Source organism: Eubalaena glacialis, chromosome 8 (genome assembly GCF_028564815.1).
Source record: "Eubalaena glacialis isolate mEubGla1 chromosome 8, mEubGla1.1.hap2.+ XY, whole genome shotgun sequence".
Taxonomy (NCBI): Eukaryota; Metazoa; Chordata; class Mammalia; order Artiodactyla; family Balaenidae; genus Eubalaena; species Eubalaena glacialis.
Window position 1 is genome coordinate 113,793,884 of NC_083723.1, and position 14,098 is coordinate 113,807,981.

Sequence of the window (14,098 nt, forward strand, 5' to 3'; positions counted from 1 at the left end):
CTACAAGTCCTGTCTACATCCATCTCCATCTCTCCCACACAACAGCTATGGGACTGTGCAGATGCCTAGAGATGACCCTCATTGAATCAGTAAGGAAACAAGAACTGAATTTGGCTGCCTGATACAGCTACGGTTTCAGGGAGAACAGGTGAAATCTTGACAAAGAGCAAATCTTTCACTAATCACCATGTGCAAAAGACAATGCAGGGCATTAGGAAACCAAATAAGATTTTAGGAATGTCACCGTTCAAAGTGATTAACTGCCAAGGCCACCGTAGGGGTAAATCTTATCCAGTTTTCATTTTCAAGCTGCCTAGTTGTACAATACATCGGTCCCTTTACCTGGGTTCATCTCCCGGTAACTGCCTACACCATATGCATCTACAATATTCTGGAAGCCAGCTGTGAATTTATTGGTCCTGTTAAACGTGGGAGGAGCTCTTTTAGATTGCACTGCTGTCATGATGGGGACCATGGAGGAGCCACTTAGTTCCTGCAAAAAAGAACATATAAGAAGATGTAAGGAAGAGAGCCATAGGCTAGGTGTCAGCACGTGCGTCACAGCCCAACTCCTGCCATCACTTACTGGGTGAACTTGGGACAATTTTTTGACCTCTCTGAGACTCATGATCTCATCTGTAAAGTTAGTACTTATCTAATTTCTCTTACAGGAGAGTTGTCAAGAGAGTAGAGTTCCTCCTGATTCTCTGGCAATTTCCACTCTCCTGTTCCTGCAAATGTTATGCACAGTTCTGAGCCCTCTACTCTTCCTTCCTTCCTTCCTACTTACTCTCTCAAGAGTTCATTCACTTTCCTAATTCTGTTCCTGTATTCCCAATGGCCCTGACCCTCTCCGAAATTTCAATTCTCTTTTAATTGCCTGCCTAGGCTTTCAAACACTCATGTCTCAGCAACCCCACAAAATCCAGGAGCCTAAACTGAACTCACCAACTTGCCCCAAAGCCAGGTCCTCCCCCGACCTCTCAGTAATCTCCAATCTCCAGATTCCAGAAACTTTGGAATCATGAGACTTGTCCCTTCTCTTGATTCAATTAATCACCAAATCTTGGTAATCATCCCCTTTAAGTCCCTCCTCTTCCCATTCCCACAGCCACCAGCCTGGCCCCGAGCCTCACCCATTGGACTCCAGTCTCTTTCCCTTCCATTTAGTGCCTACTCCAGACTGCGCAATCCTTCTTTTAATAAAACAAAATAAACAAAAAGCACGACTTTAGTCATGTTACCCTCCTACTCAAAAATCTTCAAAGGCTTCCTATTACCTAAAGAATGAAATCAAATCTCTTTGGTCTTATAATCCAGACTTCTTTACAACATTGATTTAATCCTCTATTCACACCTTCACCCGCACTACTTCTCCATGGAAATCAGCCAACTCCACACTAGGCTTCTCTCTTCTTCCCTTCTCCAAGTATTAACGATTCTCCAGCTCACCCCCCAGGAACCTTCTGGTCACTCCAAACTCCAGCAGTGCTTACCATCTGAACACTCAGTACAACTTAGCACCAACTAAATGAGTGCTCAGCCATCCTCCTAACAACTCGATGACGTAGGTATCACCATGAGCCTCACTTTACAGATGAGGAAACTAAGGTGCCAAGAGATTAAGTAACTTCCCCAAGGTCACACAGCAAGTCGAGGAGATCCTCACTCCATTTTTATATGCCTTTTCATATGTGTGATTATGATCTCCTTGAGGGCAAGGACTGTGGTTTCCTCCTGTTTCCTAAACATGCCCTCCAGGAGCTGACGCAATGCCTGGCATGGAGTAAGTATCCTTTGCTTATGTGACGATGATAATGATAGCCACCCCCTTCCACTTCTCTCCTCACCTCCTACCCACACAGGTTCTCTACTCCGATCTCGGGAAGTAATTATCTCAGAGGACTGGAGATGCTGTAGAAATGGTCCTAAGTAGCCCTGTAGGAGTCTGGCCCCTTCACGATTACAGGATGTCACTGTTGGGTTCAGACCCCTGCGTTAGGGCAGTCCTCTCCCACAGCCCAGCTGTCTGCCCCACACGGCAGTGAAATGTTTCTAAAACACAAACTGGACCATGTCACTCCGGCACAGGAAGGTACACCACTACAGAGTCCATCCACCAGCACCTGCCCTGCAGCCTCTCCCCGACCTTGTTCGAAGTCTTTAAACTTGCCGTGCCCGAGCTCCAACCACTGGCCACCCCACCTCTCTCCGCCTGCCACTGACCACCCTTCCACGGCTCAGCTCATGCATTCCTCCGGGAAGCAGCTGCCCCTCCCAGTCTGGGTGAAACGCTCTGTGTAAGTGCCCCATTTGGGTAGTTATTGGACCACGATGTGGGGACATTCAAATCCTACCTCCTGGCTACAGGACCGGGGTCAAGTTACTTCCACTCTCTGTGCCTCAGTTTCTTCATCTGTACAGAGGGGATAAAGATAGCTCCTATCTCCTCATCCAACTCGACCTCCAGGTTGGGTCCCTTCAGACCCTTCAGCCCGAAAGCTCTTCCTCCCACCCTGCCTCATCTTCCCATGACGTGCAGGAAAGTCTGCTCCAGGGCCAGCTCCTCAGAGGGGCCTTCTCCCCAACAGCCCCAGAACGGTATTAGAAAGACCTAAAGCTTCAGGGCCCCAAAGGCCAAGCCATGCATTCCTCTGCTCCCACCAGGTATGCCACCCACTTAACAGGAAAGGCTCCCCACCTAGCCAGTTCTCCCAGCAGCCAGACCAACGGCACACTGCCCAGGCTTCAACCTGATGAGTTTCACCTCCCCGCCACCTCACTATAAAGCTTGCCTCCCCTAGCTCCTGCTGATGCATTCTGCTCCCAAGTGCAGGTCCCAAGTGCAACCTCCATGTGGCCCTGTGTGACGTGCAGTGTCCTCCCCTGGGCTGTGAGTATATGTGACTAATAAACTGTGGCCAACCTCATCTGTCCAGTATCAGGTGTCGTGTGTTTGGCCACCTTGCAATATTTAGGGCAGAGGGTCCCTTCTTTGCCAATGGGGTGAATAGGTGATCAGACAGGCCCCTCACTCCCCACATCCTTCACTTTCCCCCCGCTTTACTTCCCGTTCACCATGCATCACTGCCTGAAATCACATTAGTTAGGGACAAGCCTGCTGTCTATCTCCCTTTCGAGAAAGTCTATCAGAGCAGGGCTTTGTTCTGCCAGCACAGCCCTAGATCAGTTCCTGGGGCACAGTGAACACCTAGAGGGATGACTCAAGAGCGTGGTGAGAGTTACATAAGGTGCGCTGAGTGCTCAGCACAGCGGCTGGCACAAGGGAGCAATCCACTCCCTGCGTTCTGGCTGTTACTGCAGGTGTCTGGTTATTTGTCTTTCCAGCTAGACAAAGGTGGTATCTACAGGCATAACTAGCAGAGTGACGGCACATCAGTGCCCAGTACACACTTGCTGAGATCAAAGAAATGTTGCACGTTTATCAAACGCTGAGAAGAGCGGGAGTTTCTGACATGCGCCCAGGCCCTGGGTAAGGACCGAAGGCGCAAAGATAAAGGAGACAATCCTACCAGGTGAGGTTCACTTGACTTAGGAGGCTGACAACCTGAGCGCCTGGCAGAGAGGCTGCTCAGGCTGGACGTAACTATCCCCCCTCCTGCTCCACCTGCCACGCACCATGCCTTGCTCCAATGCCCTCCTGATGCGCACAGTGTCTGCCACCGGGAACCAGATCTCAGCGATGATGCACTGCTGGGTGACGTCGATGTTGCACATGTTCAGAATGTGGTAAATGGCCTTCATCTTGTGCACTTTGATGACCCAGGAGTGCCAGTTGGCAGCTGCTTCTTGCAGGAGGCGCTGACGGTGAGACTCTGTCTGTGTTATGACCTGGGCAAAAATTACCAACAGCAAAACGAGGGGCACTCATGGAGATGCCAGACAATGTGGCAACAATGGAGGCTCATCGGCCACGGAGGCGTCCTCTGCTCCTGGCCCCCTCTTCTGGCCTGCAGCTCTCACCCGGCCTTTAACTCTCACGAGCAGTTTATCTCCCCCACTAGAGGTTAAAACCCTCAGGCAAGGACTATATCTTCCTTTTCTTCTAAATTCCTTATAGTACTATTGCAATGTATTGAATTGTGTCCTCCCCAGAAGATATGCTGAAGTCCTAACCCCTGGTAACTGTGAATGTGATCTTATTTGGAAATAGGGTCTTTGCAGATGTAATCAAGTTAAAATGAGGTCATAAAATGAGGAGTAGGGTGGGCGCTATTCCAGTATGACTGGAGATTTTATAAGAAATTTGGACATGGAGGCACACAGGGAAGATATGTGTGATGCAGGCAGAGACCAGAGTAATGCATCTACAAAGCAAGGACCATCAGGGACCGCTGACAACCGCCAGAGGCTAGGAAGACGCCTTAGTCAACTCGGGCAGCTATAATGAAATACCATAGACTGGGTGCCTTATTAACAACAGAAAGTTTTCACAGTTCTGGAAGCTGGAAGTCTGAGATCAGGATGCCAGCACGGTTGGGTGAAGGCCCTCTTCTGGGTTGCAGACCTCAAATTCTAACTTCACATGGCAGAAAGGGCAAGCAAGCTCTCTGGGGTCTTTTTTAGAAGGACACTAATCCCACCCACGAGGACTCCACCCTCACGACCTAATCACCTCCCGAAGGTCCCACCTCCCAACACCATCACCTTGGGCATTAGGTTTTTGACATTCAAATTTTGGGGCAATACAAACACTCAAACCATAGGAGAACAGGCAAGGAAGGATCATTTCCTAGTGCGTTCAGAGGAAGCCTGGCTCTGCTGACACCTTGATTTCAGACTTTTCACCTCAGAACTGTGAGAGAAAAAATTTCTGTTGTTTTAAGCCTCGTAGTCTGTGGTAACTTGTTATAGCAGCAATAGGAAACAAATACACCTATCAAAATGCCTTACATACATAACCTCTCCAATAAATGACAAATGAATTAATGAATGAAGGAATGAATAGGTAATTTGGCCCCCACAGAATTTATTTAGTGGAATTAGTTTTTGTTCTGGTGATACAACACAGAAACCCTCTTCAGTAACCTCTACACGGGGACTCAAGTCATCCGAAATATAAGTTTAGCATAACTTCCATTCTCCTCATGCAGTTTTCATAAAATCCAGCAGAGTATTTGGGGGGAAAGGACTTCAAGGGTAATTGCTTCAGGGAACCACGGTCTCCCTGACAAGTGACAAAGAGGGAACAGAGAAGATTAGAACAATTAAACACAGCTTTTTCTGGGAAGATAAAGATGTTTGTTAGCCTGGGAGTTTCAAAAAACACACACACCTAATTTCTAAAGATACTCATTGAGGACCTAGAACTGTGCTGACCAATATAGCAGCCGCATTTTATACAAATAAAAATCCCATCCCCCAGTTGCACTAGCCACGTTTCAAGTGCTCAGTGGTCACATGTGGCCCATGGCTATCGCACTGGACTTGCAGGTTATATAACATTTCCACCACCACAGAGTTCTATTGGACAGGGCTGACCTGGAATAGGCGATTTGATGTAGGCCCAGCTCCTTTCAGTAATTACTTGCAAAGCTTATTGAAGAAAATCATATGTGTTGAGAGCCATCCTAGGTGATGACAGATTCGACAAGAGGATATGAATTGGGGGCGTGTTCATATGTGAAACTAGACTCACTGTCTTGACAGAATTAATTGCTTGGCTCACACAACTGGGCAATTCCGTGGAAAAAGAATCAGCAAGACTGGTGGTCGACTTAATTGGCTAGTGAGTTATATCACAGATGCGGCCTAGGCCAGTCTGGCAATAAAAGGCTCCTTTTATCAGACTGGGGTGGGCACCTGCAGGTTGACCAGGGCTGTGGTTAATTCTAAGCCCAGGCAAAGCATCACTGACATGCAAATTCATCACCGTGAGCTTAGAGAACACTGTTTCCTAATTATGAAGCCTTCTGCCACAACAGCCAGAGGAGCATAGCAGACATTCCAGCCAGCCTTGGAGCAAGGGCCCTGGGAGACAGGACTTATAAGGAAATGGCAGCTGTAGCCCATCGGCAGCCCCCGCTCAGGTCACCAGCCCGAACGCCTCACTCACGGTGATTAAATCTTCCAGCCTCATGTTGACACCATCCAGCATCTCTCTGCGCTCCGACACCGGCTCTGGGCAGGGGTATGTGGTGGCTCGAAACCTGTGTTTCATACATTTCAAAGGACACACGTGGGTTATTGCCAAGAAGCATTCTGCACATCCTTTTCCGCTAACCCATCATTTGCCCACTTTGGTTAGATGACCGCCTTCCCCTAGGTTCTACGTATTGTATTCAATGTATCGCACACACCCTGACCCAAATTGCTGATGAAAAGAGCCCTTAATATAGCCACTTACCCATCACAAATCTTCTTGATTTTCTGCCTGAGCTGCTCTCCTTGATAAAATATGATGAATATATTCTTTTTAATTTCTTCTCTCTGGAAAATCAAAACAGTAAAAAATATATTTTTAGAAATTTTTAAAATTTTCTAAATTTAAAATTGGAAAACTTAAACTTCTCCCAGTTGATTCAAGTTCGTAACTCATGATGGTTGAGGGCAAGGCCACTGAGGCAGGCTGGGCGGGGCCCCCAGGAAGGCTGATACAGCCTTAAAGGGACCACCTTGCTGTTTGCTACACTATTTGGATCACAGCTGAGCCTTGTATTCAGCTCTAAGCCCTGTGCTTAAGAGATGTGTTAAGAAAACATCCAGAAGAGAGGGACCAGGATATTGCAAGGCTTAAAATAAAAATAGCTGACCTAGCTCACCAGAGTTAACTCATACACAACATTTACATTTCAGGGGGGAGTGGGTGTTTGATATTTAACAAAGGTGGAGCCAGGTCTAATGCTGGACTCACACACTCACTGTATGCCCGTAAGAACCCTGATTAAATGCAATTTAAAAGTCCAAGTTTGACATTTCACAAGAAAGGAAAAAATATGTATTTCACAAGAATATATGGAAAAGTTCAACTTTTACTGTAAGCAAAGAAATGTGCTGTTTTACTCTTATTTAGTTTGGGATGGGGGGTAAAGGCAAAATGATGAAACCCATTGTTGGAAAAGTGGTAACAAATCCAACGCACTCATCACACACCACTCAGGTATCATGTATCTTTGGAATCAGGTACGACCCCACTGAAAAGCCATTTGTCAGGACCTATCGAGGGTCATGAAAATGCTCACACCCTTTAAGCCAGCAATCTTATTTCCTTGAATTCATATCATGGAAGTAGTTCAAAATAAAAATCCACATGCATGAAGATGCTTATCATAGTGTCTATATTCTGGAGAAAAATTGGAAATAAAGTGTCTAATAACAGACAGTTAATGTCACATCAACTCAATGGAAATATGAGGCACCAATTGAAAATAATATCAAAACGAACTGTCTGTTTGGTAGTTGCTCATGGAAGCAGGGAAGGAGTATTTCAGGATTTGGGGAACTGCCTGCTTTACATTATTTGAAGGAACAAAGGTTCCTTCAACCATGGAGTTCACCCCTAGTCCTTTGCTGAATCTCTCAGATCTTCTTGTCTCTCGATCCACCAGAACCAGGAATCCATTCTGATCTCATGCTATCTGTTCAGTGATCTTCAATGTCATGAGGCTAAAGTCATCTTACTTTGTAAATACTCTCTCTACCACCACGACTATTCCATGTCAAAACATGATTGTGAAAAGTAATGATTCAATGTCGAATTTTAAAATAATATTTATAAATGGCACATAGTAATACAGGTGGGCATTTATATTATCTAAAATCAAGAGAAGGCCAAAAAAAAAATGATTTCCATGCTATTACTACAACCATATTAAATTACACCTGCCTACGGCTATGGACTAGAGAGAAAGAGGACAAGAAAAAAATAAAAATAAAGACATTAGAATGGTAATGCGTTTTTTTTTTTAAACAAGTGCTTTTTTCTTATTTTAAATTGTATTTGTTTTAGCAATGAAGTTGTTTTCCATGAAATAAAACTTAAAATTACATTTTTTAGCCTCTACTCTAGACAAGATTATGACTCTTTTAGAAATAAGCCCAGCTTCTTGGAATTAAAAAGTAAGTGGATTTAAATACTAACCGGAAGGGTGGAGGAAGCATACCCTACGGAATTAGTAGCGATAACCGTGTGACACTCAGTGAAGGGGACCCTCAAAATCTTCGTTCGAAGTGTGTGGTCCATTGACTACCAGCAACTAACTGCAAGCTGATTAGAAATTCAGGCTCTAGGGCACCACCAGAGACCCACTGAATCAGAATCTGTCGATACATTGAACAAGATCTCATGCTCCCATGCACACTGGAGCTTGGGACGCACTGACCTAAATCAGTTCTCAGTGCTTTGTGATGAAGACACAGCTGCCATTCCATGGGGCACTACTACAGGTAAGTTTCCAGGAACTGGTACAGCTACGGTATTTGGGGGAATGAACACTTATGAGGTGTTAACAAGACTCAGCCCTTTCATGGGTATTTTTTAAAAGGAGGGGTTGGGGAGGAAAAAAGAAAAGAAAGGAGAAAAAAAGGAAATAGATATTAGCTTCATAGAGCTAAAGACTCAGTGTTTGAGAGAATGAAACCCTTCTGGTGGGGCTACAAAAAATTTCAGAAAACATTTCCTGCAGCCTGAGATACCCACTGTAACGGGATCTTCCAGAACTGTGTCCATCTCACTGAACTTTAAGTAGATGTTTCCTCGGCAAATTCGCCACAGCAGCCTCTCAAAGGAAGCCATCCTCTCCCGGTTGACCACACCAGCCGTGAACCTGAGCAGTCAGAAGAGGACATATTACTGAGGCACAGGGAGCGGGGTGCAGGGAGAAGGCCCTGTAGGATAGGAAGATGTGCAACCACAAGGTGGAGGGCCACCTTCCCTCTGAGCAGGAGGTAAGGACATAGCCCTGATGGGCAGGGGCCACAAGGCCGCTCTGGATCCCAGCCCCAACTTTCCCCAAGTCCCTTTTGACCTCCTGTTTCCTTTGACATGTCCGGGTTTCCTTAATCATCCCAATACTACACATTCACTTATTTGCAATTAAAAATATGACAGACCATTCATTATAGCATTGTAGCTAAAGGGAGCAAGTGTTCAATCTGCTCAGCAATGGTCTCTATGCGTTTATACAAATAAGGCACTAAAACTGAAACATATATATTGATTTCTATACATCTCTGCTTTTACAATCATCTAGGTATCTAGATAATTTCTGATCCGAACTTTTCAAATGAACTTTAGAATGGTTACTTTCACTGGCCTATTACTTTAAATGTACATTGATTCTGTATTACCTTCTGATCCAATATTTTCAATACATATTTTCCTTGCCATTTCAAATTCAATGTCTAGTGCCTCAAATAGCAGGCCCCCAAGTACCTATTGAATAAAAAACTAGAATTCTAAAACTCACTTTCATCAGTTTTACTTGGACACTGAATGAAATCCCACCATTTTGAATCACCAAACATTTTGGTGGGTATTATCACATCCTATTACCTCTACTTGTGGAAGACACGATTGCATAACTACCTCATCGCTAATTACACTCAAACTTCACACTCCAAATCTATTTTATTACCAAAACAGTATTTCAGAGACAAGGAAAAAAAAAAACATGTATCCCATAGCCTTGTTCCAAAGCCAGGCAAGAGTTGTGAAACCCCATCTAAACAATTATCACTACATCCTTCCCATGTGGAGACAATACACACGTCGCACTCTTCAGACTCAAGAAGGTCAGTATCACCATAAACAAGGTAACACTACCTGCAACTCCACCAACCTGGTCAGGTTAGACTTGGGTTTATTACTGGATGGAGGCCTTACAGTCATGTGAAAGAGTCCTCATGCCAGTCACTATTTGTCCATTCATTCATTCACTCAAACATTCCGGGAAATCTACCACGCACCGGGCATTGAGCTACGGACCAGGGAGCCATCTACACATAACCTTCAGAGCAGGGAGTTTCACTAACCCCAGCTTTCCACTCATGTATGCAGGTGTAGGTCTTAACTCCAGGAGACCAGAAGTGTCTTCCATAAAGAAATCATCAGCTAAATTGGTTTCCGTCTGAAAGTCAAAGAATCACTATTTTCATTTAAATGTATTTAGACTACCTTAAAACCACACCTCATGGTTTTGTCTGCTTTTAATGACATTTCAATTTTCAACAAATAGTTAGAATTCGAAAGGTAGACTGCTTAGACCTGATCTATTTTTCTGTTTTAAATAAAGATTTATGCGTGTGTCAAAAAAAAAAAAAAAAAGGTAGCGTGCTCCTTGCCAGATCAAAAAGCTTCCCCAGTCTCTTCGTACCAAAATCCCAAATCTGTTCAAACTAACTTGTGCTTTTTTCTGACTTCCACTTCTGTCTGGGCCATTTGGGGCACATACTTTTCAGTGAGCACCTTAATATTTTTGCATTCATTTCGACCAGTGCCACATGCCACCCTAACCCTCCCCCTCCCCCTCGGCCCAGCCATGTGACAGAAACAGCGCAATTTATTCATATTCCAAACCAGCCAGTTGTCAATATGGAAATTTGAGGTTCTGGAGGAAAAGGCCCTTGAATAAATAGTCCCCAAATTACAACCTCAAAGAAGTCCTGGGTTTTCTTCAGGAGATGTTTGAATTCAGTCAGCTCTAGGAAGCTTTTCTTCAAAGCCTGATAGTTCTGATTGGCTTCCTGTAACTCTCCTTCCAGTTTTTCTAGAGCAGTCTATGCAGGAGGGAAAAGAAAGTAAGCCAGGCAGAAAGCACTATGACATTCACTGTACATTCACCGTAACGGATAACTAAATATCAAAGCAGTATTCAGTGCATCACAAGGTAGCTTGAAGTTGAGAGGCCTGTTCAGTCAAACTCAGCAAGATTGTAGAGCTGTAAGTAAAGCCACTCTCAGGAGTTCTCTCATCAAATGGGGAGGATCAGAAAACAATCTGGGGGAAGGGACAATAGCTGCATGAGGAAGTGAAGGCATTTCAGCAAATCACGTCTCTTCCCCCATTTTAAACACTGAATAGTGAAGCTGGATTAAATTTACATGTTGAGAATTCCTTCTGCCCCAAACACGTTGTAGTGATAAAATACAAAATATATTTTCTCATAAAATATAAAAAGAGAAACCACCAGTTCTGAGTTGGGGGGCCTGGAGAACCAGGTACAAGCAAGTGACAAAGGCGACACAGAGAAGGGTGAACACAGAAGGCAAGATGACAAAAACGAAGAAGAAACCAATCTCCCTTTCAACTGAGGCTACAAAAAGAATATGGCTCATGAAGAAATCTAATGATAGGAAAAGTCACCAACAAAATCAACAATCAGAACACAAAATCGCAGTGGGTGGAATTATTTTTACAGAATAGTCTGAAAGAGTTTTGAATGTTCGAAGAGATAAACAAAGGTATTACTTCCACTAAAAAGTAAAACAAGAAATTACTAAACAAACATGTCATAAAATGAAAGAACAGGAAGTATTAAAAAAGTACTTAGAAATCTTAAAAATGTAACATACAGCTACTGAAATTCAAAATCCAATAGGTGAGTAGGGACTTCCCTGGTGGTGTAGTGGTTAAGACTCCACACTCCCAATGCAGGGGGCCTGGGTTCGATCCCTGGTCAGGGAACTAGATCCCACATGCATGCCACAACTAAGAGTTCACATGCCACAACTAAGGAGCCCTCGAGCCGCAACCAAGACCCAGTGCAACCAAATAAATAAATATGAAAAAAAAAAAAAAATCCAACAGGTGAGGATCAACTCTCTACTGGACACAATTTGAGATTTAGCAAATAATGTTAAAATATCAAAGCTCATTTCTCATTCATCCAATATCCATCAACAATAGAATGGATAAAGTGTGGTACATTCAATAAAAGAAACACTACCCAGCAGTGAAAATGAATTAATTTCAGAAACATGAAAAATACAAAATTCAGGTAGTGATTATCTCCAAGGGAGGAGGGGAGGGGTGATGAGGGGCACACAGAGGGCTTTAAGAGCATCACTGTGGTCACCTTTCATCTTATACAGGGTGGTGACACTTGATATTTGCTATATCATTATTCTTTGTACCATACATGTATTTCTAAAAATCCTAATACACCAATTATTTAATGAAAACAATAACAAATAAATCCATACTTAAACACATCGTAGTGAAACTACAGAACAAAGACAAAACCTTAAAGGCCATCAGGGGGAAAAAAGACATATAATCCACAAAGGAAGGAGCACTGAACCAGCAGCAGATTTTATGGGAAAAATTTACTAAGCATGTATCTCCAGATGTTAAGCTTAACTATAATCTATAGCTTTCAACCCAAGAGAAGGGGGAAAAGGGTTGAAGGGTATTACAGAAAGGCAGGAAAGGGGAGAAAAAAAACAAAGGAATGGTATAACAAAGAGCCAGTAACTCAGTAATCACAATAAATGAAAGTGGATTAAGGTCACCTATTAAAAGACTGACAGTATCATGCTAGATGTTTTAAAAATCCATCTAAGAGACACCCGTACCAAAGAAATTAAACAAACAAAAAATAAAAAGATAACCATGCAAATGTTAGTTCCTATCTTCTAAAAAAAGTACCTTAATACCAGAAAAAATTGAATATTTAACATTTTTCAAACATACTTTAGTAGGGAGACTACATAATGAACCCACACACTGATCACCCAGCTTCAACTGCATCTCATTCCTTCCCCTCTCAAAAACAATTACTACCCTGAATTCTGAACACTGACTATAGGTGGCACAAGTTGGGGGAAAAAATGAAATCCTCATTTCTTTTTTTTTTTTTTATAAATTTATTTATTTATTTATTTTTGGCTGTGTTGGGTCTTCGTTGCTGCGCGCGGGCTTCAGTAGTTGTGGCATGCAGGCTCAGCAGTCACGACTCACGGGCTCCAGAGCGCAGGCTCAGTAGTTGTGGCTCATGGGCCCAGTTGCTCCGCGGCATGTGGGATCCTCACAGACCAGGGCTCGAACCCGTGTCCCCTGCATTGGCAGGCAGACTCTCAACCATTGTGCCACCAGGGAAGCCCCGAAATCCTCATTTCTTAATCATCTGCTCTATCCATTTAATGACTCCATTAAAAGTAACGTTGCCATTAAAAATATTTTGGAGAACTATGCAGTATCTAAGAAATGGTTTACAACATGATAGTAAATGGAAAAGTAGAAAACTATAATGTATATTATGGATACGTAGTTATAAAAAATACAGCTGGCAAGAATAAAAACAGAAAAATTAAGGCAGTTTATGCTGAGATGGTAGATTTGTGGGTAGATTTTTTTTTCCTGAATTATTATTCCCCCTAGGATTGCTATGAAAGCCTCTTTAGAAATTCTACAAGGCAAGGGCCCGAGCCACTGTGTACTATTGCCAGGATTCTCCTTTCTAGGAATGTGGGAGGAACACTCAAGTCACTGCCAGATCAGCTGAATCAATTAACCAATCCCCGTGATCAATGGTAAGACAGCTATTACTCTCATGAGCACATGTTGTTTTAATTTCATCTTTACAATAAATAGTATCTAGAAGGAAAATACTGAGCAAAGACTGTTGGCACACATCCGACTGCCCCTTATCTAACTGGTTATTATTACAAATGTGTACAGTTTCAAACCAACCAGTCAGCCAATAACAAACTCATTGGGATGAAGTGATTTTTTAAGGTACTGTCTAAAACATATAAACAACGTCAATTTGGAAATAAAAATACTTGTTACCTGTTTAACAAAAGCAAGGGTCTCCATGCGTGTCAAGTTTCAATGTAATATCAAAGAATATCTGCAATTATTTGAAAAGGCTATTAAAATTCTCCTCCCTTTTCCAACTACCTATTGTGCAAGGCTGAATTCTCTTTACATACTTCAATGAGAATAACATATCCCAACAGATTCAAAGCAGAACAGACACGAGAAGTCAGTCTTCTATTAAGCCATGCATTTAAGAAATTTGCAAACGTCATTCTTTTCACTAAAGTTTTTGTTTTGGAAAATACAATTATTTTTCGTTAAAAAAAATGTTAACATGTAATGAGATATTGTTATTTTTAAATGAGTTACAGTAAGTCA

At 43.1% G+C, this 14,098-nt stretch overlaps 1 protein-coding gene across 12 annotated transcripts in view; it reads right to left on the reverse strand.

The window, feature by feature from the left end:
• ATP6V0A4 (ATPase H+ transporting V0 subunit a4) overlaps positions 1-14,098 on the reverse strand; it is a 72,792-nt gene that overhangs the window by 27,177 nt on the left and 31,517 nt on the right. For 11 of the 12 annotated variants that reach the window (XM_061198780.1, XM_061198781.1, XM_061198782.1 and 8 more), the window contains 7 exons: positions 10,612-10,737; positions 9,994-10,088; positions 8,660-8,786; positions 6,368-6,450; positions 6,077-6,170; positions 3,640-3,852; positions 343-493 (listed from right to left, as the gene is read on the reverse strand). In XM_061198780.1, the coding sequence (XP_061054763.1) occupies positions 343-493; positions 3,640-3,852; positions 6,077-6,170; positions 6,368-6,450; positions 8,660-8,786; positions 9,994-10,088; positions 10,612-10,737 (889 nt within the window). Of the gene's footprint in view, positions 1-342; positions 494-3,639; positions 3,853-6,076; positions 6,171-6,367; positions 6,451-8,659; positions 8,787-9,993; positions 10,089-10,611; positions 10,738-13,750; positions 13,812-14,098 lie in introns of all 12 variants that reach the window. The other variant, XM_061198788.1, reaches the window with a different exon arrangement.